The 23818-nt window shown below is 41.5% G+C and overlaps 1 protein-coding gene across 1 annotated transcript in view; it reads right to left on the minus strand.

Moving 5' to 3' along the window:
• ANKRD31 (ankyrin repeat domain 31) overlaps positions 1–23818 on the minus strand; it is a 135039-nt gene that overhangs the window by 11959 nt on the left and 99262 nt on the right. Inside the window, 4 exon segments of the mRNA XM_052646829.1 lie at positions 4025–4155; positions 12487–12627; positions 15416–16415; positions 19506–19602. Of these exon segments, the coding sequence (XP_052502789.1) occupies positions 4025–4155; positions 12487–12627; positions 15416–16415; positions 19506–19602 (1369 nt within the window).

Raw genomic sequence — 23818 nt, forward strand, 5'->3', positions numbered from 1 at the left:
AAATAAGTTCACTTGTGTCATATTTTAGATCCTACATACAAGTGGGATCATGTGGTATGTGATGTGTCTTTCTCTGTTTAACTTACTTCAGTTAGCATGATAATCTCTAGGTCCATTCACGTTGCAGCAAATGGCATTATTTCATTCTTTTTTATGGCTGAGTAGTATTTCATTATGCATATACACCATTCCTTCTTTATTTAAAAAAATGTATTTATTTAACCGCATCAGGTCTTAGTTGCAGCATGAGGGCTTAGGTGCCCTGCGCCATGTGGGATCTTAGTTCCCTTACCAGGGATCAAATCCACATCCCACGCATTGCAGGATGGATTCTTAACCACTGGGCCACCAGGGAAGCCCCTACTACATCTTCTTTATCCATTCAGCTGTCAGGAGACATTTAGGTTGCTTCCATGTCTGGGCTATTGTAAATAGTGCTGCTATGAACACAGGGGTGCCTGTATCTTTTTGAATTATAGTTTTGTCCAGATGTATGCCTAGGAGTACCCACTCCAGTGTTCTTGCCTGGAGTATCCCAGGGACGGGGGAGCCTGGTGGGCTGCTGTCTACGGGGCTGCACCGAGTCGGACAGGACTGAAGCGACTTGGCAGCAGCAGCAACATGCCTAGGAGTAGGATTGCTGGGTCATATGACAGCTCTGCTTTTGATTTTTAAAGGAACCTCCACACTGTTTTCCACAGTGGCTGCACCAATTTACATTTCCACCAACAGCGTAGGAGGGTTCCCTTTTCTCCACACTCTCCCCAGCATTTATTTGTAAACCTGTTAATGATGACCACCTCTAACAATGAAGTGGTACCTCACTGTAGTTTTGATTTGCATTTCTCTAACAATAAGCAATGATGAGTATACTTTCGTGTTCCTGTTGGTCATCTGTATATCTCTGGAGAAATAAGACAGCAACCTTGCTTGTAATAACATTAGAGACTTTACATTTTTCTGACTTGCCAGGTCTTTTGATTTCTTTTAGGTACCACAAAACCAGGTACAAAAGAATCCTAAATCAAGGAATGTTTTTTTTTTTTTTTTTTTTTTTTATTTTTATTTTTTTATTTTTTTATTTTTTTATTTTTTTTTATTATTTTTTTTTTATTATGATCTTTTTTTTTTTTTTTTTTTTTTTTAATTTTAAAGGAATGTTTAAATAAAACTTTAACGGCAGCCTACAGACCTGTTTTATAGATTCCTAGGTCCAGATCAAGGTAGCAAGATGCTAGTTGGCATACTGGTGCCTCTGCAGTTCTCAAATTAGTGCTAACAGCTGAAATTTCTAAAGGAAAGAAAATTCAGGATTTCTGGAGAGAAATTAGTAACAGGAAACGGTTTATACTGCCAGCAACAGAAGCAGAATCCGTTTTTCAAGTTTCATGCTCACTTAGCAGGTGATCTATGAGCCCTCTGAGAAAGGAGATGTGTGGCTGGGGATACACTCCTGGAGCTAGAGACTCTGAGGAGCAGACCACCTTGCTAGTATGAGGAAGAACCTGTATTTCTGCTTTGACTCTCAAGGATAAAACTAGGAGAAAGGTTTGCTTATCTTCCTTCAAGAAGTATGTGTCGTGTGTGTGTGTGTGTGTGTGTGTGTGTGTGTGTGAGAGAGAGAGAGAGAGAGAGAGAGAGAGACAGAGAGAGACAGAAACAGGGAGAGGGGAAGGGACAGAGAATGTGAGTATGCAAGCCCTGGGGTGGGGATGCTTTGGAATCAAAGTGAAGGCCTGAATATAAAGAATTTTCAAATTATTACCTGCATAAGAAATCAGATACTACTAGTCATTCAGAGTCAGCAGTCAGGCTGGCTGCCTAAGAATCACTTCTAAAAACTCTTGAGTCCTGGGCTCATCTCCAAGATTAGGTAGAACTGCAGTCAGGGTTAGGAACCAAAGGCCATGAATCACAACTCCTTCCAGTTCCTTAAACCCTTTAACTTCTTCACAACTGTTTTATTTTACGCGCTTCCCCAAAATAATGAGAAACATTTTTGAGGCTATCCTTAGAAAACTGGGGGAAATGCATCTTATTCTGAAGACAGTTCTTGAGACAAAGGGCTCTGTGTAAAGTTAGGAACGTGCTGAATTATTGGATTTGTTGTAAGGGAGCAAGTGACTCTGGGAAGCCCTGGTTAGGGGCCTGGTCACAGTAATCCTGTTTGATTTTTGACTGGTTATTACAGAATTATCATTTCTGTTTTGTACCTCTTTTCCTCATATATTGTCCCCAGCTGGTCTAAGACAGGGACACTGGGGGGAAAAGAGGGAAGGCTGCAGTAGAGGAGGGTAACAGCATTAGTTACGTCCACTTTTCATAAACGTGTGCTGGTCTTTCCAACAACTCTGCAATTGACTGCTGACTGAAGACTGCATTCTCCTCAGTTTTCTGAAGGTTTATTCCATCAAATGAAGTGTATCAGTCTCCATTAATAAGCAAAGCTTTATTCTAGTATCTAGTATTTATTTTTAGAAAGTATGGGAAACTAATCAAATCATGCCTGAAAAGAAAGGAAAAATATCATTCTTCCTTTTGTGCTAAGTTGCTTCAGCCATGTCCGACTCTTTGCAACCCTATGGACCATAGCCCACCAGGCTTCTCTGTCCATGGGATTTCCCAGGCAAGAATATTTGAGTAGGTTACCATTTCCTCCTCCAGGGGATCTTCCCAACCCAGGGATGGAACCGGTGATTCTTACATCTCCTGCGGTGGCAGGCAAGTCTTTTACCACTAGTGCTACTTGGGAAGCCATTTCCCTTTTATGACACTTAAAAAAATCTACCTTACCAATTTTTATTTGCAGGTTGAGTTTTTACATGAAGTCGCATTATTGAAGACTTGGCTGTCTTGTGATGAATTTTTCATATGTATTCTCTGCCATACTACTGTTAAAATGAACTGCTGCTACTGTGAGATGGGTTTTAACTGATCTATTATAGGTTTCTTTCAGATGGCACTACTTTAGGGACATTCAAGCATTCGCTGCTATTGTTTGGGCCTCGTGGATAACGTACAGATTTAAAAACAAATCTTATTGCTGATATGTCCATTTCTTTCCCTGCACTTTTTTATATCTGGGATGTAGTCAAACTTATCTGATTTAATATGCATTTTTTTAAATGCCATGACTATTAAATACCTTGTTTACATACAGGTGAAATAAATTTATTCCAACAAAAAGAAATCTACCTAAAATAAGTACATCATAGATTCACAGAGAAAGGAGCTGTGAGGAAAGGGTTATTCTTTTAGAAATTTAGTTAAATGGAGTTTAAATGGAGTGCTGTGAACAAGCAGAAAATAATTTTTGGTGGGAATGTGGGAAAACTGGAACCCTTGTACACAGCTGGTAGGAATGTAAAATGATTCAGTTGTTGTGGAAAACATATGGCTGTTCCTCAAAAAAGTAAATAAATAATATATATTAGTAATATAGCAATTCACTCCTTGGTATATATCCAAAAGAACTGAAAACAGGTACATACAAATATATGTATACACCTGTTAATAGTAGCACTGTCCAATAGCCAGAAAGTGGAACCCCAAATGTCAATCAAAGAATGAATAAACAAATAAATAAACAAATTCCATTATCTATATAATGGAAGCCATAAAAAGGAATGAAGTGCTGACAGATGTTACAGCACAGACGATGCTTGAGAGCACTGTGCTAAGTGAAAGATGTCAGACACAAAAGGTCATAGACGCTAGGATTCCATTTATGTAACATATTCAGAATAGGCAGATCCACCAGACAGGAAGCAGACCAGGAGTTCCCACAGATAGGAGGGGGTGGAGAATGGGAAGTCACTGCTGAATGGGTATGGGTTTCTTTTTGAGGTGATGGAACTCTTTTGGAACAGAGGTGGTGATTGTACAACATTATGAACGTACTGAATGCCACTGAATTGTTCACTTTAAAATGGTTATCTGAACAGTAGGTGAATTTAACCTGAATGAAAAAAAAAAAGACAAGTGAAATGCCTTCTCAGTGGATTAGGGTGTCATTTTCCACAACTAAGAAATAGGTTTTGGTCTGCACATACCTGGAAGACAACGTTGATGCTGTTGAGGTACCAAGTTTGGGTCTGGAGGCATGGGTAATTCCTCAGAAACATACTTTAAAAGTTCCTTTCCCTGGTATGTTATCTGCACATAGGTAAACACAGAATTTCAAAATCACACAAATTCACAAGAAGAAAATGCACCGATCTCTTGCAAATTGTAACTCCAGTAGAGTACTCACTGTTGTATACTGTGTATTGGCAAACTCGCAGCCAAATGTGGGCTGCCCTCTTTTCTGTGACTAAAGTTTTATTAGAACACAGTGATACCATGCATTTACTTAACATCTATGGCTGTTTTTATGCTACAAAAGGATCAAGTAGTTTTGACAAAGATCTATGCTCACAAAGCCTGAAATGTTTCTTATCTGTCTCTTTATGGAGAAAACTGTTGATCTCTGATATATATCATTAATTCTCTCATACATTCATTTACTCAACAAATATTAATTCAGTACCTGCTACTTTACAACATAAAAAAAGTAGTGTTGCATTAATAAAATTAAGCCATAAAAGTAAAATGGTACTTTTCAAGAAAGCAGACAGGCAACTGATTAGATTAACAGCATGTCAGGTCTAAACATCAACGTTTCCTCTCCCCCCCACCTCCACCCTTGGTTTGCTTGTAAACTTAGCTATTGTTTATCAGCCCCAAAGTTCAGAGCTTAGAAATACATACATAAAAATGGGCTGGACTGAGGCAGACTGGCAAATACCTGCCAGAACTGTTTGAGCCCAAGAGTCTTTGCTTTCTCCAGAATGAGTTCTAAAGCAGGTAAGGTAAGGTAAAGTCGCTCAGTCGTGTCTGACTCTTTGCAACCCCATGGGCTGTAGCCTACCAGGCTCCTCTGTCCATGGGATTTTCCAGGCAATAGTACTGGAGTAGATTGCCATTTCCTTCTCCAGGGTATCTTCCCGACCCAGGGATCGAAAGCAGTCTGATAACATAATCCCAGAAGCTAGGTTCACTATGGTTAACCCAGCAAGCCTTGACTTGAACACCCCTTCCTCCAGGATGCTCACCCAGAGATGCTCAAGTAATGACCTTACTACAGGACCCCATAACCTCTGTGCTTATATTTCTGTCAAGCACTAAACCCACTTAAATGAAATTATGTATTAATGTGTCTGTTTTTACTAAAGATCTGTATCATACTAAGTTTTATTTTCTAGCACTTCACATAGTGCCTGACAATATAGGGAAAAAGCTCTGAAGTCCCAGATCTTAATCAGGATTCTTAAATTCTTTGAGTACCTCCAGATTTTTAAGTTGTGGGGAGTAAAAGGGATAGTACTTATGAGAAATATCCCTCTGGCATACTGTCGAGCACACCCTCGGTGCTCAATATGTGCTTGTTACTGAAGGGAGCAAGGGCGGCCTAAGGAGCATGGAATGGTTAGGCAGACTTAGAGCTCAATCCTATGACCAAACAGAGCCTCACGTGTTAATGGAACAGACCTGGCCTACTCAGCATGTTAAACCCTCCTTACCTGCAATGGAAGAAGAAGTGCTGAGGCCACTAAATGCCTTCTGTCATTGCTCCAAACACTAAACAGGTGAAAACAATGGATTTTGACCATTTATCCAAAAAAAGAAGAATGTACCTTTAAAATGCACATGAAATCATATCAAGCATCTTTTCTAACTACAATATTAAGTGACTAGAAATCAGCTACTAAAAAGAAGAAAAAGAACAAGTGCAAAACACACAAACAACTGGAAGCTAAACAACATGCTACTAACCAACAATAGTTCACTGAAGAAATGAAAGAAGGAATAAAAAATACCTAGAGACAAAAGAAAATAAAACCACAATGATCCAAAATCTATGGGATACAGAAAAAGCATTTCTAAGAGGCAAGTTTATAGTGATACAAGCTTACCTCAGGAAAAAGAAAAAAACTCAAACAACCTACCTTACACCTAAAGGAACTAGAGAACAAAGAACAAAAAAACCTATCAAAAAGATTAGAGCCGAAATAAATAGAGACCAAAAAAAAAAAAAAAACCAGAAAAGATCAACAAAACTAAAACCTGGTTCTTTGAAAAGATACACAAAATTGATAAACCTTTAGTCAGACTCACAAAGAAAAAAGGGAGAGGGCCCAAGTCAATCAAATTAGAAATGAAAGAGAAGTTATCACCAACACCACAGATATACCAAGGATCTTAAGAGACTACCACAAACAACTACATGCCAATAAAATGTACAACCTAGAAGAAATGGACAAGTTCTTACAAATGTACAGTCTCCCCAAACTGAACTGGAAATATATAGAAAACCTGAATAGGCCAATCACCAGTGATGAGACAGAATCAGTAATTTAAGAATTCCCAGCAGGGGGACTTTACAGGTTGTCCAGTGGCTGCGACTCCATGCTCCCAATGCAGCGGGCCTGGGCGTGATCCCGGGCCGGGGAACTGGAGTCCGCTTGCCACGAGTAAAGCACTGCGTGCCACAATTAAGACCCGACGTGGGCAAATAAGTAAACAAACATTTAAAAACCCCACGAAACTCCCAACAAGGATTTCCCTGGTGGTCCAGTGGGTAAGGGTCCATGCTCCCAATGCAGGGGGCCCATGCTAATATCAACTAGCCTGGACACTAGATCCTACATGCCACAACTAAGAATTCACAGGCCACAACTAAAGACCCCACAGGCAGCAGCTAAAGGGCAAAGATCCTGCGAGTCATAACTAAGCCCTGGTGCAGCCAAATATGTAAATGTTAAAACAACAAACAAACAAACTCCCAACAAACAGAAGTACAGAACCAGAGAGCTTCGCAGGTGAATCTTACCAAACATTTAGAGAAGAGTGAGCCCCTATCCTTCTCCAACTATTCCAAAAAACTGCAGAGGAAGGAACACTTTCAAACTCATTCTAGAAGGCCAGCATCACCCTGATACCAAAACCAGACAGGATATCACAAAAAAAGTCCCATAAATTACAGGCCAGTATCACTGATGAACACAGACACACAGATCCTAAACAAAACATTAGCAAACAGGATCCAGCAACATATTAAGAGGATCGTAAATCATGATCAAGTGGGATTTATCCTGGAGTTGCAAGGATATTTCAGTGTCTGCAAACTGATCACTGTGATACACCACATTAACAAACTGAAGAATAAAAATCATACAGTCATCTCAATAGACGAGACAAAGATTTTGACAAAATTCAATACCCATTTATGATTAAAAAAAAATACTCCAGAAAGGGGGCAAAGAGAGAATATGCCTCAACGTAACAAACGCCATTTATGACAAACCCATAGTTAACATCACAGTCATGGTGAAAAGCTGAAAGCATTTCCTCTAAGATCACAAACAAGACAAGGATGACCACTCTTGCCACTTTTATTCACGTAGTATTGGAATTTCTAGCCACAATAATCAGACAAGAAAAAGAAATCAAGGGCATCCCAATTGTAGAGATATAAGTAAAACTGTCACTGTTCACAAAAGACATGATACTATATATAGAAAACACTAAAAACACCACCAGAAAACTACCAGAGCTCATCAGTGAATTCAGAAAAGTTGCTGGATACAAAATTAATATACAGAAACCTGTTGTATTTTTGTATGTTAACAATGAACTATCAGAGAGAGCTAAGGAAATAATCCTGTTTACCACTGCATCAGAAAGAATAAAATACCTAGGAATAAATCTACCTAAGGAGGCAAAAGTCCTGTACATGGAAAACTGTAAGACATTGATTGAAAAGAAACTGAAAATGACACAAATAAATAGAGATATACTGTGGGCTGGGATAATTAACATTGTTAAAATACTACACTAGCCAAGGCAATCTACAGATTCACTGCAGTCCCTATCAAAATACCAACGGCACGGAACTAGAATAAATAGTTTTAAAATGTGTATGGAAACACAAAAAACCCTGAATAGTTACAGCAATCTTGAGAAAAGACTCTGATGCTGGGAGGGATTGGGGCAGGAGGAGAAGGGGACGACAGAGGATGAGATGGCTGGATGGCATCACGGACTCGATGGCCTGAGTCTGAGTGAACTCCGGGAGTTGGTGATGGACAGGGAGGCCTGGCGTGCTGCAATTCATGGGGTCGCAGAGTCGGACACGACTGAGCGACTGAACTGAACTGAACTGAGAAAGAAGAACAGAGCTCAAGGAATCATACTGTCTGACTTCAGATTGTACTACAAAGCTGCTGTAATCAAAACAGTCTTGAACAGGCACAGAAACAGACACACACATCAACAGAACAGAATACAGAGCCCAGAAGTAAACCCGTGCACTTACAGTCAATTAATCTCTGACAAAGGAGCCAAGAATATACAATGAAGAAAAGACAGTCTCTTTACTAAGTGGTGCTGGGAAAACTGGACAGCAACATGTAAAAAAAAATGAAATTAGAGCATTTCTCACACCATATACAAAAAGTACACTCTAAATGAATTAAAGACCTAATGTAAGACTGGAAATCATAAAATTCCCAGAAGAAAACACAGGCAGAACACTCTCTGACATAAATTAGAGCAATATTGTTTTGGATCTGTTTCCTAAGGCAAAGGAAACAAAATAAAAAATAAACAGGATCTAATTAAACTTAAAAGCTTTTAAACAGCAAAGGAAACCACTGACAAAATGAAAACACTGAAGGGGAGAAAATACTTGCAAATGATATGACCCATAAGGGGCTAATATACAAAATGTATAAATAGCTCATACAACTCAGTATCAAAAAACAGCCTGGTCAAAAAATGGGCAGAAGACCTGAATAGAAAATTTCCCAACAAAGAGACATACAGATGGCCAACAGTCACATGAAAAGATGTTCAACACTGCTAATCATAAGAAAAATGCAAATCAAAGCCACACTGAGGTATTACCTCACACCTGATGATGTCAGAATGGCTATCATCAAAAAGAACACAAATTTAACAAATGTTGCCAAGGCTGTGGAGAAAGGGGAACTTTTCTACACTGTTGGTGGGAACAAAAACTGGTGTAACCACAATGGAAAACAGTATGGAGGTTTCTCAAAAACTTAAAACTACCGTATGATCCACCAATTCTGCTCCTGGGTATACATCCAAAAACAAAAACACTAATTCAAAAAAGGTGAACGTGCACTTCAATGATCAAAGAAACACTGTTCATAGTTGCCAAGGCATAGAAATGACCTAAGTGTTCATCAGGGATTCCCTGGTGGCTCAGCTGGTGAAGAATCCGCCTGCAGTGTAGGAGACCCCGGTTCGATTCCTGGGACGGGAAGATCCGCTGGAGAAGGGATCGGCTACCCACTCCAGTATTCTTGGGCTTCCTTTGTGGCTCAGCTGGTAAAGAATCCGCCTGCAATGCAGGAGACCCCGGTTCTATTCCTTGGTCAGGAAAATTCGCTGGAGAAGGGATAGGCTACCCACTCCAGTATTCTTGGGCTTCCTTTGTGGCTCACCTGGTAAAGAATCCACCTGCAATGCAGGAGACCTGGGTTCGATCCCTGGGTTGGGAAGATGCCCTGGAGAAAGGAAAGGTTACCCACTCCAGTATTCTGGCCTCGAGAATTCCACGGACTCTATAGTCCATGGGGTCATAAAGAGTCGGACACGACTGAGCAATGTTCACTTTCACTTTAAGTGTCCATCAACAAATGAATAGATAGAGAAGATGTGGTGTAAATGTATAATGGAATACTACTCAGCCATAAAAGAGTATGAAATCTTGCCATTTGCAACAACATGGATGGACCTGGAGGGTTTATGGTATGTGAAATAAAAAACACAGAAAAAAACAAATATTCTGTTATTACATGGGAAATCAAAAAATAAAATAAATGAATATAATGAAACAGAAACAGACATAGATAAAGAGAACAGACTAGTGGCAACCAGCGTGGAGAGGGAAGACCAGAGGGGCAAGAGAGGGGCAGGAGACTATGAGGTACAGGTGACCACATATGAGATAAATAAGCTCTGGGGATACATTCTGCAGCGCAGGGAACAGAGCGAATATTCCACAATAAATTTGCATTAAGTATAACATAAACACGGTGAACTGCTATGTTGTGCCGCTGCAACTGACTATGCCTCAAAAATATCAATGTTTATCTGCAAGTATATAAAAAGAAGAAAGACTGGGTTTCATTCACATTATCGTCCTGATGATATCCAACACACGCTATGCCCTTATCAACGTGTAGGCTCAGTATGTTTTCACCTGTATCTCAAAATTTAAAGTATATTTTTAATCAGTTAGTGGTGGGCAGACTTGGGGGTCCTGAGTCCCCTGTAAGCCCCAGACATATCACTAGGGATAATTCACACATTCAAAGAACACAGCTTTTAAGAAAATACATTGAGTTAAAAATCTACCTTCCGTAAGGCAGGAGTGATTTAATGGACAGAGATAACAATGAACAGGCCTCAGACTGAACCGGCACTAGGTCACCAGGAGACTGCAGCAGCGAGAGGAGCGTGGGCTGCCTGGCGGGGTGAGCAGGAGGACTCCCCTGGCAAGGCCGTACATCAGCTCGGCTGCCTGGGTAGACCTGAGTCAGTTCTGGGGCTCATGGCTCTGTCATTCTGTCGACGTGGATGTAGACGTAGGTCGAGACCTAGTTTTCTGGCATTTCTCGCCTGACAACCTGGCTCTACATCCCCACACCACCTAGTCAGTGAAAATGTCCCCATTTACCAAGACAGCAGAAACCTGGCCTCATCAAGAAGTGACTGTGAATTCAGGAGTTACCCCAAGACAAGAAGAGGTAAAGGTTACTGTGGTAAATTTTGACGGAGGCTTTAAAAAAAATTGTAAACAAACTCAGTTTCTCAGCCTGTGTTATTTATGAGAAGTACATGAGTGCCCTCTCGTAATTTTTGAAACTATTTCTATTTCTAGGATAATTTTAAAGATCTAAGCTTGCTTAGATAATCTGTATGAATATCTATTGCCCTAATTTTAGTGCCCACATTTGTATTTGGCTTCACCATCACGTAGATGTGAAACAGTATGACTCTAATTTACATGGCTAATAAGGGAAGACCAGAGGCAATGTGATATGTAAACGAGGCATATACGTACAGAGTGAGGGCCAAATGATATCACACCCAGATGTGCAAAACCAGAAAATGCGGTAACTCCAACAGAGATAGAGAGTGGGAAGACTGAGTCATCACTAGGCACAGGCATGTCAGACTCCAAAGAACCTCGCTACAGCAACTAGCACCACGTTCGCTCCGTGAGCAGAGATTCGGTTTCAGCAAAACAGTATCATCCATCATAACTCTAAGAAGCTTTGCAATAAAAAGGGATTTCCATGGGTAGAATGTTAATTACCAACACGCAAATATAATTTATGAAACCGAGGAAAGCCATTGAAGCAGGCTGAATTGAAAGCAGGTGACTCAAGTGGTCGAAAGAAAAAAAATTACAGGAAAAGAGGAAGACAGAGAGACTATAAAGTAGAGAAAATTTTAAATGTGCTCACGTAAGTGAAGGAACTGAAAACTGTTGTGGAAACACCTGCAGCAGAGGTCCGGGAGACCAGAGTTCATAGTTTAGGGACAAAAACTGAGACAGAAGCCAGCAAAGAGGGTGTGCAGCACCAAGCTGGACAAAAACGGGGAGAGGAAAGCGCCTTCTACTCCTGGTGCACTAAGGCTTCCTATAATGGCTAGTGGAGGCTGAAGGTATCTGCAGCTCTTTAAAACAGTAATGGTGACTGTCTGATGATTCACACTTTCCTGGGTAAAACATTGCAACACTGTTCCCTGAAATGGTGCCATGGACATCTGGAGGTGGCTGATCATCGGACCTCAAGGGTGTTAGTCATCATACTCTTCATATAGGTCGTTAAACTGGGCTTATAAATCAGAAGACAGAGCTGGAGGGGGAGACTAGTAAGTCTAGGAAGTCTGAATAAAAATTCAGAAATTTTTCCTTCTGGGAGGCTAGCAGTTCGTGGGTAAGACTATGTTCAAACATGCGAGTCTCAGGCTCCTTCATCATGCCTTTCACCTTTGGGGGAAGATTCTGCTTTATGCTATCAGAATGCTAGTAACATATTATTAACTGAATTCCATACATCAGTGGTCCCGCATCTTCCACGAGGAATCACAAGGACCTGATATCACTGTGGGGGTGGGGTGGCAGGAACGAGAGAGGAAGATCGGGGCATTCAGTTTTCTGACACAGGTAAGGCACGAGGAAGGAGAGGCTCGGTCAGCTGTGCGGCCCTGCTGCGCGGCGTTCTGGCAAATGGAGACTGTGGGAGAGCTCGTGGCGTGCTGCAGCAGGGACACACGGGCACAGAACTAGTCTGGAGAACTTTCAGCGTCCTTTTTAATAAAGGAAACAGTTTTATCAGCAAAAAAATATGATGTTATCTCCAACCGAATATGAAGTTAAAGATTAATTTAGGAATGACCCACCTTACTCCAAGCATAATTCCAGGTCACGTAACTGTCACCTCCTAGAATATCCTTGAGCCAGGTGACTGGGTTTTGATAAATCTGACCATTTTCTACCTTAATTTTGCCACTCAATAAAACACTGGCTTTGTGGGTAGCCTCCTGAAGTGGAAAATAAAACAAAAATTAGGATTGAGAAAATACCTGAACTTCTGCTTCTGTCCATGATAAAGTAAATGGGGACCAGAATTATGTTAACACCTGACACAAGCAAGAAAAAGACAAACTAAATACATGAAACAATGGTTTCCAAGATACCAGACATCAGGGGGAAATGCATAGTTTTACTGAGAACTGAGGAACTACTGAGGTGAGCCCTACAACTGTCCCAGCTCACTGCCCTGAGAGAGCTTCCAGGTCTTCGTACAGGGATAGGAAATCCAGACAAAACCTGTGGATTCTCTCAATTGAGTAGACAGAGTAGGCTCCAGGGAGGCATGATGGCTAGAGTTTGCAGGACAGAGTACTGAAGAAGAAATACACAGAGAGAGAACTCTATAGAGCTTCAGAGGGTCCTCTTTAAGTATTCTGCTGAGTTGTGATTGGCCATGTGTAAGAGGAAATTAGCCAAGCCTGGGAAAAGAACCATCTGAAAGAATTAGATGTAATGGCATTCTCTGGCATTCTCAAAAGGCAGAAACAACACCTGTTCCCAATAGTAAGATTAGAAAAACAAACTGATGGGGCATTGGTAGATACACAGAAGTCTTGCCTTTGCAGTGGGATATAATTAGCCTTAGACTGAACACTGCTCCAATCCTGCCTAACAAACTGTAAAAGGAAGACCCAAAAGGACTGGAAAAAGTCAGTTTTCATTTCAATCCCAAAGAAGGGCAGGGCCTAAGAATGTTCAAACTATCATACTATCACTCTCATTTCACAAGCTAGTAAGGTTATGTGCAAAATCCTTCAAGTTAAGCTTCAGCAGAACATAAACCAAGAACTTCCAGATGTACAAGCTGGGTTTAGAAAAGGCAGAGGAACACAGAGATCAATGGCCAACATTTTCTGGGGGCTTTCCTGGTAGCTCAGCTGGTAAAGAATCCGCCTGCAATTCAGGAGATCCCGGTTCAATTCCTGGGTTGGGAAGATCCACTGGAGAAGGGATAGGCTACCCACTCCAGTATTCTGGCCTGGAGAACTCCATGAACTGTATAGTCCATGGGTCACAAAGAGTTTGACGCGACTGAGCAGCGACTTTCAGTTTCAAGTTCTGGATCACAGAGAAAGCAAGGGAATTCCAGAAAAACATCTACTTCTGCGTCATTGACTATGCTAAAGCCTTTGACTGTGGGGATCACAACAAACTGTGGAAAATTCTTAAAGAGATAGAATACCAGACCATCTTACTTGTCTCCTGAGAAACCTGTATGCAGGTCAAGAAGCAACAGTTAGAACCTTACACTGAACAACTGACTGGTTCAAAACTGGGAAAGGAGTAGAAGGCTGTATACTGTCATCCTGCTTATTTAACTTATATGCAGAGTACATCATGTGAAATGCTAGGGCGGATGAAGCACAAGCTGAAATCAAGACTGCTGAGAGAAATGTCAACTACCTCAGATATGCAGATGACACCACCCTTATGGCAGAAAGTGAAGAGGAACTAAAGAGCCTCTTGATGAGGGTAAAAGAGGAGAGTGAAAAAGCTGGCTTAAAACTCAACACTCAAAAAACTAAGATCATGGCATCCAGCCCCATCACTTCATGGCAAACAGAAGGGGAAAAAGTGGACGCAGTGACAGATTTTATTTTCTTGGACTCCAAAATCACTGTGGACAATGACTGCAGCCATGAAAGTAAAAGACGCTTGCTCCTTACAAGGAAAGCTATGACAAACCTAGACAACGTATTAAAAAGCAAAGACATCACTTTGCCGACAAAGATCTGTATACTCAAACCTGTGGTTTTTCTAGTTGTGTATGGGTGTGAGAGTTGGACCATAAGGAAGGCTGAGCGCCAAAGAACTGACGGTTTTGAATCATGGTGCTGGAGAAGACTTGAGAATTCTTTGGACTACAAGGAGATCAAACCAGTCAATCCTAAAGGAAATCAACCCTAAATATTCATCGGAAGGACTGATGCTGAAGCTGAAGCTCCAATATTTTGGCTACCTGATGTGAAGAGTCAACTTACTGGAAAAGACCCTGATGCTGGGAAAGACTGAAGGCAAAAGGAGAAGGAAATGGTGGAGGATGAGATGGTTAGAAGCATCACCAACTCAATGGACATGAATCTAAGCAAACTCCAGGAGACAGTGGAGGACAGAGGAGCCTGGCATGCTGCAGTTCACGGGGTTGCAGAGCTGGACACAACTGAGTGACTTAGCACACACAAAACCCTTCCTGCTGAGTATAACTAATTCTGGTCTGAGAGCCCAAAGGTGCTCGTGACTAAAAGGAATAGGGCAATTTTAGGCTACCCTGGTAGCTCAGCTGGTGAAGAATCTTCCTGCAATGCAGGAGACCCCAGTTTGATTCCTGGGTTGGCAAGATCCGCTGGAGAAGGAATAGTCTACCCATTGCAGTATTCTTGGGCTTTCCTCTAAGCTCAGCTGGTGAAGAATCCACCTGCGATATAGGAGACCTGGGTTTGATCCCTGGGTTGGGAAGACACCCTGGAGAAGGGAAAGGCAGCCCACTCCAGTATTCTGGCCTGGAGAACTCTGTGGACTGTATAGTCCATGGGGTCGCAAAGAGTTGGACATGACTGAATGACTTTCACTTTCACTTGCTAAGAATATAATGGTCAGGTTTCCCCATTTAAACAGCCCAACCAAACCCTTTCCCTCTAATAAGAGCTATACACTGACACTATGTGACAGCAGCATTTTGGTCACTTATTTATAAATTTTACATAATTTTAGAGAGAAAAAAAAACAATAGGATACCTGTGTTTTGAATTCCAGAATGTTATTTCCTGGATTAAGTCTTCCTAGCAATATCAGATCCTTTATCTGCATACATTTCTTTTTGGCAGTTGTGTTGCAGTTTGAAGGTTTTTTCACAGTATGTTGGTAGCCAGACGCAGAGGAGGAGGAGCTCTGAGTATCATTTGCATGAGGAACAGTGAGAGCTGATTTTTTCAAGTGAGGTTTCAGCTGTTGCCCCATGTCACTGCCAAAGACATCAACCCCTTGCTGTGCCAGGGATTCTGATGTTCCCCCAGGTGCTTGGTGGGGAGCTGTTTTCCTGTTTCCTTCTTTTGGATCACAATCAGAAGGACCCTGATCACAAATAACACTTGATAGATGGGCATCATGGTGGGCAGACACACTCGTGGTTGCTGAAATCTTTAATGTGCCAGTTACTGCTGAAGGACTAAAGGACACGTGCCCCTCAGCTGTACTACCTGTAAGATCATTCTCTTTTTGTGAATACTCTGCTTCAGCAATAAAAGTAACAGATTGGGATTGTAATTTAATCTGATTAGTGCCATCTGAATGTCCGGATTGTGATAATCTATCTAAGGTACAGTCACTGATACTTTGTTTAGAATTCAATTCACTTCCAGAAAATTCTTCCCTTCTCACTGTCTTTGAATTTAGACAAGTGTGGGTACTTTGGTTGTCGTGCCAGACTTCCTGAGACAACTGTGTTTCCTGCATGCCTTTGCACACAAGGCTGACAGGAGAAAGTGAACCTGACTGGGGCTGCATGGAATTTTCCATACTGATACACTCTTGCCTGTCCTTTTCATTAGAGGTTTCTGAGCTTGATGGCAGCTTCCTAAAACTAAGACCAGACAAAGATGTAGCATTCTTATAGGTGTGAAATTTCTGGCTTATTTTTTTCTGTTTTTTTGCTACGAGTAGGAGGCTCTTCTGCCTTGCCGCCAAGTTAGCCAGTTGCTCCCTCAGGACGCCATGCTTAAATGACTCTATGGACACCCTGTAGAAAGAAACAGAAAAGGGAAAAATACAAAAACAGTGGAAAACTTTTTTTTTAAGCAGTCATTTAGATTTTATAGATACTCTGTGTCAATTTAAATTTAATCAGCTCAAAGTACACAAGAGTCTATCTTTGCCCTGTGTATTCTTCGAGAGCAAACTGTTGCGCTACATGAGGCAAATAAGTATGCCTTTTTTAGGAGCTGACAGTGTGCTTTTAGGACGTGACAGTGTGCTTATCCTGGAGAAGGCAATGGCGACCCACTCCAGTACTCTTGCCTGGAAAATCCCATGGGTAGAGGAGCCTGGTAGGCTGCAGTCCATGGGGTCAGTAAGAGTCGGACACGACTGAGTGACTTCACTTTCACGCGTTGGAGAAGGACATGGCAACCCACTCCAGTGTTCTTGCCTGGAGAGTCCCAGGGACAGAGGAACCTGGTAGGCTGCCGTCTATGGGGTCGCACAGAGTCGGACATGACTGAAGCGACTTAGCAGCAGCAGCAGCAGTGTGCTTATCCACATTTATATTCACATTATTTATCAGTTGTGAGTCAGCCCTAAGATAGAAACACAACTTGAGTTGTCCATCTAGCTATCTACGTCCTTTAGTTAGAAGGTACCAACTGATGACCAAGGAGCAATGCCACCTTCTTTAGGTTTGGAATTGGCTTAACTGTTTACAGTTAAATGGTGTATCAGGAAGTCAAATTCTAGAGTAAGTGCCACCCAAATTCACTTAGCTATGGGGGACTGGGGTTGTTTTGTGAATAATCATAAGTAAGCTAGACACAGGAATGTCCATACATCCAGTGATTACTGTGACTGTACTTTCTGAACCTGCAGTGAGGCGCCTGGAGTCCAGACAACGGCCCGGAGAAGCACTGTCCTGTGTGTCCTCCCCAGACCACGTCTCTCGGGGCTTGAGGCCTGAATGGGAGGCACTGACTCGCCCACGCCTCTGACTTCTGCTTATACTACCTATGCCACACGCATCTGCAGGAGACTGGACACTTTTGTTTCCAGTGGCTCTCAAACCTTTTGGTCTCAGGACTTTTTTATACTCTTAAAAGTTACTGAGGAACCCAAAGAGCTTTTGTTTCTATGGGTTGTATCTATCAATATTTACTGTTTTAGAAAATAAAATTGAGAGAATTTTAAAACACAGAAACACACAAGTGTACATTCCATTAGATATTAGGATGATGATATTATCATATACCATGTAGCCTCTAGAAAATTTCATTGTACACTTATGAGAAAATGAGAGTACAAAAGGGCAAATAACATCTTAATATTATTATAAAAATGGCTTTTGACTTCTCAGACCGCTTGAAATGGTCTCAGTGACCATCTTTTAAGAGGAGCTGTTATAAAGGAAAGCAACAGTGTAGATAATTCTCTCTCCTAACACAGGTTAGAGTTGTTGGTACTAAACTCCAAACTGCCTGGATAGTAAAGTAAGTAGCAGATGCAAGTGGAAGAAGTGTCAAGAAGAAATCAGAATTAGCAAATAAGAAGTAGTATTAAATGTAAGAAGCTGGTTGAATAGAGAAGAAAAAAGAAATTAATATCACATTGAAAACTATGTGAAACAGAGTCCAGAGAGAAAATGAAAATGCTCTTTAGATTACAAAATTTCAAGACTAATAGCAACATTAATAAGAAGACACATATATAATGGAATATTTTTCAGCCATAAAAAGAAACAAATCCTGCCGTTTGTGACAACATGGACGCATCTTGAGGGCATCATGCTAAGTGAAACAAGTCAGACAAAGACAAATACTGTATGATCTCACTTATATTTGGAAGCTAAAAACCAAAAGTCACAGGTTCAGAGAACAGACTGGTGGTTGGCAGAGGTGGAGGAAGCATTCGGGTGAAATGGGTGAAGGAATCAAAAGGTATAAACACCCATGGTGACTACAGTTGATAATACTGTATTGTATATTTGAAAGTTGCTGAGAGTAGGCCTTAAAAGTTCTCATCTTAAGAAAAAAAAGAATAAAATAATACCCAAACAAGAAAAAATATATATATAACAAGTTTCTCAAAAAAATAAAAGATAAGAGGTATATAATCCATATAATTAGGATAAAACTCTTTAAGGACCCTGAGAACTTAGAAGTACACAAGACTACAAAATATACATGATTACACTGCTTAGAAGAACATCTGTAATAGCATAGAAGAACCAATTTTAATGTAAAAAAAAATGTGAGTTTACTAAGGAAAGAAATTTACTTACGGGATTCATGGCCAGAAAGGCTTTCATGAAATTCATGGCTATGGACATTTTAATATCCTTTCTGAACATTTCAAGTAATAAAGTAGAAAAACATCTCTCTAGGAAGTATATATAGGAGAAGGCAATGGCACTCCACTCCAGTACTCTTGCCTGGAAAATCCCATGGATGGAGGAGCCTGGTAGGCTGCAGTCCATGGGGTCACTAAGAGTTGGACACGACTGAGCCACTTCACTTTCATGCACTGGAGAAGGAAATGGCAACCCACTCCAGTGTTCTTGCCTGGAGAATCCCAGGGACGGGGGAGCCTGGTGGGCTGCCGTCTATGGGATCATACAGAGTCGAACACGACTCAAGTGACTTAGCAGTGACTTAGGAAGTAAATATAATTCCTCATGGACATAATAGATTAGATGACCTCATAAAGTCCTTTTCCAGTTCCACAAAACATCTGTAATCACAAGAAATTCGAGGCCAGGATTTCCCTGGTGGTCCAGGGATTTAGAGTCTGCCGGCCAGTGCAGGGTCACAGATTTGATCCCTGGCTTGGGAAGATTCCACATGCCACGGGGGCAACTAAATCATGCACCGCAGCTACTGAAGCCCATGCTCTAGCGTCTGTGCTCCGCAACAAGAAACATGCTCTGCCACTGCAATGAGGGCCCATGCGTTGCAACTAGAGAGTAGCCCCTGCTTGCTGCAGCTAGAGAGAGCCGGTGTGCAGAAATGAAGACCCAGCATAGTCAAAAATAAATAAAATTAAAAAAGAAATTCTAGACCTATTATAGATTAAAAATAGATGAATTCTGAAAACTCCAAAGCATTCTTACCTTTTTTTAACTCACCTGTATTTTTTAGCTAGATCATCCCTTTCTGCCTTCTGTTTAGCAAGCACGTTGTCCATAACTTCCTTTATCTCTAACATCTTACCAGCGTATTGTTCTAGAAGCAAGGTAATAAAATAAAAAGTCAGCTACCTGAGAGATAGCAAATGTTAAATTTGGTCACAAAGGACTTGGCCTTATTGTTAAATTTAAAAAGCCATTATTTTCTTACCCTCTTCCACCATATCAATGGTCCAGATATCAAAGCTAATGGACTTATGTCACTCTAGAGAAGTACCCTGAGGTGTGTGAGACCACACCAAGAAGGAGCAGGCAAGCCTGAGTTCTAACCCTGTTATCCCACTGACTAAGCTTGGTGATCCTGGGCAAGTCATTGACCTCTCTGGTCGCTGCCTTAACTGTGAAATTAGGGTACTAAAAGAAGATAAATAGTAAGATAATTTTGTCTGTTACACTTATTTTTTAAAATACAAAAGGAAAACACTGTCAATGTAAAGGAAATTTTGAAATAATATGAATGTTTACAGAGAAGAATGCTCAGAAAGATCAAAGGCAGGAGGAGAAGAGGGTGATAGAGGATAAGACGCTTGGATGGCATCATCAATTCAATGGAAATGAACCTGAGCAAACTCAGGGAGGTTGTGTGGGTCAGGGAAGCCTGGCGTGCTGCAGTCCATGGGGTTGCAAAGAGCTGGACACGACTTGAACACAACAGGGGAGAGAAGTCAGGGTATTCCCACTCACCCACTCCTTCGCAATATTTCACTCCATGAAAGAGACTGATTTTAATACTTCGGTAAGTGTGTGTGTGTTTAAAACATGTTTACTTTATATATAGCCTACATATTTATACTATATATAACTATTTATTATATGTACTTAAAAATAAGAATCATGCTATCAGTTCTTGTTCTTTGCTGCTAAGTCGCTTCAGTCGTGACCCCATAGACGGCAGCCTGCCAGGCTCCACCGTCCCTGGGATTCTCCAGGCAAGAACGCTGGAGTGGGTGGCCATTTCCCTCTCCAACGCATGAAAGTGAAAAGTGAAAGTGAAGTCGCTAAATCATGTCCGACTCTTCTCGACCCCATGGACTGCAGCCTACCAAGCTCCTCCGCCCATGGGATTTTCCAGGCAAGAGTACTGGAGTGGGTTGCCATTTCCCTCTCCAATGCATGAAAGTGAAAAGTGAAAGTGAAGTGGCTCAGTCGTGTCCAACTCTTAGCGACCCCATGGACTGCAGCCTACCAGGCTCCTCCATCCATGGGATTTTCCAGGCAAGAGTATTAGAGTGGGGTGCCATTGCCCTCTCCTCTTGTACTTTACACTTAACATTTAGTGTTATATGATATCTAAAGTCACTTATGAAGTGAAGTGAAGGTCGCTCAGTCATATCTGACTCTTTGTGACCCCATGGACTGTAGCCTACCAGGCTCCTCTGTTCATGGAATTCTCTAGGCCAGAATACTGAAGTGGATAGCTGTTCCCTTCTCCAGGGGATCTTCCCAACTCAGGGATCGAACCCAGGTCTTCCCCACTGCACGTGGATTCTTTACCAGCTGAGTCACCAGGGAAGCCCAAGAATACTGGAGTGGGTAGCCTATCCCTTCTTCAGAGGAACTTCCCAACCCAGGAATCAAACCAGGGTGTCCTGCATTGCAGGTGGATTCTTTACCAGCTGAGCTACCAGAAAAGCCATCAGTTCAGTTCAGTTCAGTTGCTCAGTTGTGTCCGACTCTTTGCGACCCCATCAATTGCAGCACGTCAGGCCTCCCTGTCCATCACCAACTCCCGGAGTTCACTCAAAATCACGTCCATCAAGTCGGTGATGCCATCCAGCCATCTCATCCTCTGTCATCCCCTTCTCCTGCCCCCAATCCCTCCCAGCATCAGGGTCTTTTCCAATGAGTCAACTCTTCCCATGAGGTGTGGCGAAGTACTGGAGTTTCAGCTTTAGCATCATTCCTTCCAAAGAGCATCCAGGGCGGATCTCCTTTATTTTTTTTTGTTTGTTTGTTTTTTAATTTAAATTTATTTATTTTAATTGGAGGCTAATTACTTTACAATATTGTATTGGTTTTGCCATACATCAACATGAATCTGCCATGGGTGTACATGCGTTCCCAATCCTGAACCCCCATCCTACCTCCCTCCCCATACCATCCCTCTGGGTCATCCCAGTGCACCAGCCCCAAGCATTCTGTATCCTGCATCGAACCTAGACTGGCGATTCATTTCACATATGATAATATACATGTTTCAATGCCATTCTCTCAAATCATCCCACACTCGCCCTCTCCCACAGAGTCCAAAAGACTGTTTACATCTGTGTCTCTTTTGCTGTCTCGCATACAGGAATGTTTGGATCTCCTTGCAGTCCAAGGGACTCTCAAGAGTCTTCTCCAACACCACAGTTCAAAAGCATCAATTCTTCGGCGCTCAGCTTTCTTCACAGTCCAACTCTCACATCCATACATGACCACAGGAAAAACCATAGCCTTGACTAAACGGACCTTTGTTGGCAAAGTAATGTCTCTGCTTTTGAATATGCTATCTAGGTTGGTCATAACTTTCCTTCCAAGGAGTAAGCGTCTTTTAGTTTCATGGCTGCAGTCACCATCTGCAGTGATTTTGGAGCCCCCAAATATACAGTCTGACACTGTTTCCACTGTTTCCCCATCTATTTCCCATGAAGTGGTGGGACCAGATGCCATGATCTTCGTTTTCTGAATGTTGAGCTTTAAGCCAACTTTTTCGCTCTCCTCTTTTACTTTCATCAAGAAGCTTTTTAGTTCCTCTTCACTTTCTGGCATAAGGGTGGTGTCATCTGCATTTCTGAGGTTATGTATATTCCTCCCGGGAATCGTGATTCCACCTTGTGCTTCTTTCAGCCCAGCGTTTCTCATGATGTACTCTGCATAGAAGTTAAATAAGCAGGGTGACAATATACAGCCTTGACGTACTCCTTTTCCTATTTGGAACCAGTCTGTTGTTCCATGTCCAGTTCTAGCTGTTGCTTCCTGACCTGCATACAGATTTCTCAAGAGGCAGGTCAAGTGGTCTGGTATTCCCATCTCTCTCTGAATTTTCCAGTTTATTGTGATCCACACAGTCAAAGGCTTTGGCATAGTCAATAAAGCAGAAATAGATGTTTTTCTGGAACTCTCTTGCTTTTTCCATGATCCAGTGGATGTTGGCAATTTGATCTCTGGTTCCTCTGCCTTTTCTAAAACCAGCTTGAACATCAGGAAGTTCACAGTTCACATATTAATGAAGTCTGGCTTGGAGAATTTTGAGCATTACTTTACTAGCGTGTGAGATGAGTGCAACTGTGTGGTAGTTTGAACATTCTTTGGCATTGCCTTTCTTTGGGATTGGAGTGAAACCTGACCTTTTCCAGTCCTGTGGCCACTGCTGAGTTTTCCAAATTTGCTGGCACATTGAGTGCAGCACTTTCACAGCATCATCTTTCAGGATTTGAAACAGCTCAACTGGAATTCCATCACCTCCACTAGCTTTGTTCGTAGTGATGCTTTCTAAGGTCCACTTGACTTCACATTCCAGGATGTCTGGCTCTAGGTGAGTGATCACACCATTGTGATTATCCAGGTCGTGAAGATCTTTTTTGTACAGTTCTTCTGTGTATTCTTGCCACCTCTTCTTAATATCTTTTACTTCTATTAGGTCCATACCATTTCTGTCCTTTATCAAGCCCATCTTTGCATGAAATGTTCCCTTGGTATCTCTAATTTTCTTGAAGAGATCTCTAGTCTTTCCCATTCTGTTGTTTTCCTCTATTTCTTTGCATTGATCGCTGAAGAAGGCTTTCTTATCTCTTCTTGCTCTTCTTTGGAACTCTGCATTCAGATGCTTATATCTTTCCTTTTCTCTGTTTCTTTTCACTTCTCTTCTTTTCACAGCTATTTGTAAGATCTCCCCAGACAGCCATTTTGCTTTTCCGCATTTCTTTTCCATGGGGATGGTCTTGATCTCTGTCTCCTGTACAATGTCACCAACCAACAGCAGTCAGGACCTGATCACGAGCCAAGAACTCTAGTGTTCTACTGCATTACCTCTCCTTCCCTAAACGGGCAAAGAGACTTAAAAAAAGGATCATGATTAGAATAATCCCAGTGATAACATGATCACAACAGAATAAAATTAAGTTACAAAGCCTGGGAGTGGGGAGGGGAAAAGAGTTTCTAATCTTAGAAGCGTTAAAAGCAACAGCAAAGAGGCTGATACATTCTACTATACAGAATTTGAGAATCTCTGTATTTAACACACACTAATATGTTATAAATAAAAATGCCGT

The sequence above is a fragment of the Budorcas taxicolor genome, chromosome 10 (genome assembly GCF_023091745.1).
Source record: "Budorcas taxicolor isolate Tak-1 chromosome 10, Takin1.1, whole genome shotgun sequence".
Classification (NCBI taxonomy): domain Eukaryota; kingdom Metazoa; phylum Chordata; class Mammalia; order Artiodactyla; family Bovidae; genus Budorcas; species Budorcas taxicolor.